The sequence below is a fragment of the Charadrius vociferus genome, unplaced genomic scaffold, assembly GCF_000708025.1.
Source record: "Charadrius vociferus isolate BGI_N301 unplaced genomic scaffold, ASM70802v2 scaffold413, whole genome shotgun sequence".
Classification (NCBI taxonomy): domain Eukaryota; kingdom Metazoa; phylum Chordata; class Aves; order Charadriiformes; family Charadriidae; genus Charadrius; species Charadrius vociferus.
In genome coordinates, this window is record NW_009647738.1 from 1,528,258 (window position 1) to 1,533,039 (window position 4,782).

At 51.8% G+C, this 4,782-nt stretch overlaps 1 protein-coding gene across 4 annotated transcripts in view; it reads left to right on the plus strand.

Annotated features, from left to right (window-relative positions):
* The first annotated feature begins 243 nt into the window (after positions 1-243).
* Positions 244-4,782, plus strand: part of PVALB (parvalbumin) — a 12,051-nt gene continuing 7,512 nt past the window's right edge. The window contains exons 1-2 of one of the 4 annotated variants that reach the window (XM_009881860.1): positions 244-304; positions 3,975-4,042. In XM_009881860.1, the coding sequence (XP_009880162.1) occupies positions 3,982-4,042 (61 nt within the window). In that variant the 5' untranslated portion in view covers positions 244-304; positions 3,975-3,981. Of the gene's footprint in view, positions 305-3,595; positions 3,874-3,974; positions 4,043-4,099; positions 4,285-4,782 lie in introns of those variants that run through there. The other 3 variants (XM_009881859.1, XM_009881862.1, XM_009881861.1) reach the window with 3 other exon arrangements.

Sequence of the window (4,782 nt, forward strand, 5' to 3'; positions counted from 1 at the left end):
GACCCTCAACAATAAAATTTCAAGCGGACCGTCAGTTTGCCGAGGTAATAGGTTTTCACAGCCAGGGTAAGGTGAGTGCCAAGGATTATTAATAGTGTTCCTTGATTAGTTAAGGGAAAGATAAATGTGACACCGCTACCAAAATCCCCGAATATCTGATACCAGTGAAGAGTGGGTATCACCTGCTAAAAATAGAAAGAGCAAGGGAGATTATATAAATGGGGTTCCTACCCCGAGTTCCATCTCTTTTTGACCACCTCCATATCTAACACCTTTTTCAAGAGTGCTTAGGAGAGATCCAAAGGTAAGTAGCAAGAAAATGTTCAAACTCCCACAGCAAACGTGGATTCGCCCGCTCGCGGCAGGAACCCAGGACCTTCGCCCGAAGGAACACAGATAAGGGTATCTTCCCTCACTGCGACCCTATCCCCCTTCCCACAAAACAAAAGCCCAGAGACAAAGAGGTGCGAATCTTCCAAACACAGAGGAATGGCTTCCCGCGGAGAAGACTGAAAACGAGAAGAAAGGGCTATTAAAAGGAGGAAATAGGTGAACACATTGAGGGGGAATGAGGAGAAAAGAAGGGGAGAAAGCGAGAAAATGGAAATAACAAAACAAGGAAGGGGAGGGGGGAAAGTGAAGGAGAACGCGAGGAAGGACTCGCTGAACCGAATTTACGGAAATGCTCAGTCGTGAACCAAAGGCAACCCCCCCACACCTCCAAAACACTTCGCAGAAGTGCAATCTCTCTTTATGCACAGACGATTGTAAGCGACGGGATGGGGATGAAGTTGCTCTCCTTGGTGCGGTCATTAGGAAGACAAAGGAAATGTGTCGCCCTTTTTGCAAAGGACTCCCGGCTTTCTGCTTCAGCTTTTGGCGTGGGGGCTTCTTGATGTTCATGAAATTCTCCTTGAATCGTTTGCTTTTGAGAAGGGTGGTTTGATTTCTATTTAATTTAGTTGATCGTTTACTTAGTAAGAATAACGTCATTCTGGCGCCGGTGGAAGGGGGAGTTGATCTACACGAAAGCTTCTGTGCAGAAAACTTGGAAATCCACGGTGTGGATTTTGCAAATAGTTCGGGCAGGAAAATTGGCAAAATCTCAGAAATAAAGAAAAACGCGTCATTCATCTCGCAGGGATGATGAGAAAAAGGTGAAGGGTCGAGTGTGGAACTGCCAATTCGTGAAACGCCTTTTATATTAGGATAACTGTTTTGACTAAAGCTTGGCGGCTGAAAGCTTCTAGAAGTTTGCTAGCTGCCTTTAAAAAGGATGCACCGCTGAGATTAGGGACGGGCCTCAGCCACCCCTCCATGTTAGATCCCCAACTGTCCGCTTTGTAAACCTGTATGTCGCTGCTTTCACTTTTCTGGCCACGGACGGTACCGGCCTCTCGACTCCTAAGCAGGGAACGGGAACCCGGGGGGAAAAACGTTATTTACGCTCTACAAACGGCTCCATCTGATCTGAAGCCTCGTTTTTCTGGCACCTCTCACTTTTCGCCATCACAGCACGATTAGGCCGTAGCGGCCTGACGGATCCGATGACGGAGGAAAGCTTCGCGCATCTTTGGGGATGCGGCGGGAGCTGCCGGGCTGCCGTCCCCGGGACACGGGAGAGGAATGCGGGCTCCGACGCCGGGTTGCGATCGCGCCTCCGAGCCGGTTTGCTTGGCATGGGGCTAGTTAAGCTGCTCGGCGTGTGCCAAGCACGGCAGGCAGCGCTGCTCATCGCCTCTGCCAGCTACCGGCTTGAGTTACCTCCGAGGGCAGCCCTCCAAAATGTGCTCTGCCTTGTCAGCAGAGCCGGGCTGACACCGAAACACGAGTCACCCGCCAGGAGAGCATCTTCACTGGCGGACGGTCGGGAGCGTTGCCGTTTGTAAGGACCCCTAAAAGGAGGCCCTGTGGCTCCAGGGACGAGGAAAACTCAGCAACGGGTTTGTGAAAGGTTCGTAAGAAAGGAAAGAAACCGTGGAGCCTGGGGCCCAGCTCCTTTGCAGACCGCACCGGTGCCGAGCGGAGCAAAGCAGGGAAGCGGACGGCCATGTCGCATCAGGCCGGAGGCGTCTGCGCTGGGAAGCAGGAGGGTCCCTCTCTTCCATCAATTAAGGAAAAGTGAAGGGACGCCAATTACAGAAGCTCGTGCGCATCGATTTCTTTTGTAAATAGCTGCATATTGATGGGTCTACATTTAACCTAAGCGTAAAACAGACTAACGATTGGCTTTTAACCTGTGCTACACGAGGCTTTTTCAACTCCGTTCTCCAAGCCGTACCCCGCAAGAGACACGAGTAACCCGGGTACTGTCTTCACTGCACCCCCTTTCACCTCCCAGCGCCCAAACAAGGGGGGCAGCTGAGCGAGAACTACCCGTGCGGGGAAAGTGCGCGGAGCCCTTCTGCGGGGCTGCAGCTTATCTCGGGTCAGCATCCGAGCGCCCAGCTCCTCTCTCCCTCTCCATCAGGGAAAAGATGCATTCAGTCTGGAGAGAGGGACTCGGCTCCCCCCCATCAGTCTCCTTGTTTGTCCTTGGAGAAAACCAAGCCACTCTGGTATCTCAGGAAATACACGGAAACGGCGGGGGGAAAGTTCCAACGAGAGAAAAACGACAGTCCCACCCACAACGAAGAGTCGCTGTTTAAAAAAGAAAAGGGAAAAAAAAAAGGGGGGACCCCAATGTCACCTCCTCCTCCGTCCTTCTGTGCTCGGTGGCATGCTAATGACTCACCCGTTATAGCTCAACTTGGGCCGCCGAGAAAAGGATGGGGGCTCATACTTTTAAAAGCGCCGAGGAATTACTGATGGAACGACCCGAGTTTTTGCAGCACCCGCCTCCTTTTCCAGGCCGCCCTCTCACCGTCCCGTTCAGGACAAGGGTGCAACTGCGTCAGCGGGACCGGGCTGTACCCGCTGGTGGCAGCGTGGGGACCTCGCTGCCACCGCTCTGCCCTCCCCCGTCTGTCCTGAAGCAGAGATGCCAACGCTCCTGCAGAGATCTGCCCTACTACCGGGCCCTAACCTTGGCTATCTCAGCCTAATGGCTCCCACCCAAGCTCTGAGAACGACCTGGACTACTTACCATATGGGCACCGTTTCTTGGAGAAAAAAAAAAATACACAACCCTAGAAAACACATTACAATTCCTAAATCTATTTTTTTTCCCGCCTGAGAAGCCCACCACTGCACAGGAGCTCCGCACGAGCGGGTTGACACCTCGCATCTCGTCTCACCATATCATATCGCGGAAGATTCTGCAGCATATTGTGCATTACAAACGGGATCTGTAGGATTCGCGGGGATGTGATAATTAATTCAGCGAGGATGATGCTTAATATGGACTGGCCCGCAAGAAACGAGGTCTAAAAGGAATATGTATGTGAAGGGGAGGGGGAAGGGAGAAGGGGGAGATGTTTAAAGTGTTTGAACGATAAGGCAAATGTTCAAAAGCTACATTACATTTGCTTCCCGACCTCAAGAGCAGCTTGAAGCTTGGCATATGCTGCAGTTCCTTACTCATCACCGAATATTACTGGTAAAGCTTGTCCCGACTGCCTAAAGGAAAAGGCTCTGCACCACTAGCTCTTCCACCGCACCCGAGAACTTGACCTTGGCACAACTCTTTCTCCAGCCTGTATCACGACAGACTCTGGAGCTCCTCCAGTAAGGCTTAGGCTCCAACCTTCCAAGGGAGCGACCCCCACTCGCGTCCACCCCCACCCCGGTCCCCGCAAAAGGCATCCCCGTCCCCTCTCTTTAGCCGAACCCTGGCGTCCGTGGACTACTTGGTGCTCTGCGAACTGGAGAGCGACAGCCCGCGGCACTTATCCACGCAGAGCTATATAGCTGGCACGGCTCCAGCCTTTCCCGGTGTGCCGTCCCCACACAGCACTGCAGCTTTGGTCATATGAGCAGAAATGATGAGAAAAGCACTTTTTAATCTTTTCGCACTTGCTTCCCTGTTCAAACAGTTGCAGGATGGCTATGACTGACGTGCTCAGCGCCGAGGATATCAAGAAGGCTGTGGGAGCCTTTTCAGGTGAGTGCTTTTTTTTTTTTTCCCCCCCCGTTATTTTACCCTCTTTCGTCTCTTCAGCTAAGGATAGCAGTGCATTTATTTCAACTCAGGGAAGATTAGAGGATCCAGCAAGACAAAATATCAAATGAGGATGCGTTTTCAGAAGTGCAGTGAAAGCGTGACAGGTTTATCAAGTGCAGGGCTGCATCCTCAGCAAAGTTGCTCTGCACATTACAGAAGTGAAATACTTATTTTAAAGGAAGGCAAGCAGTAACTGCGGACAGACTTTGCTCCTACCGAGAGGATACTTTTAAAGGGAACAAACCCCTCGGCGAACCAGGGTGGATTATAGCCTCATGTGGGATAGGGAAGTCAGCCGTGGATGTCGGCAGCTTCCCACTCACCCCTGAAATTCAGTTTCAGGTATTACAGAACTACCGTTTCTCGTTTCAAGGAGATAAGAAACCGATCTTTTCTTACTTCCGATGCGGAATCCCCGGGTGGGCTTTGCTTTTCGGGACGGAGCAGAAGGCAAGAGTAGAGCAAGCGGGTGCACTGCTCGACTGCAGCTTTCTGCAGGACGAATGGCTGCAGCGGTCCACACTCCCCTTTCAGCCTCCTCCGTGTTTCAGATACTCCCTCTAACTCATCGCGACCCCCAAACTAACAGCAAACCTCTTCGCGCTATTCAGGCAGTTAAGGTTGCTCCCAAGGAAACGCCAGAAATGATGCTGCGGGATGCACACATTATTCCCCGCCCC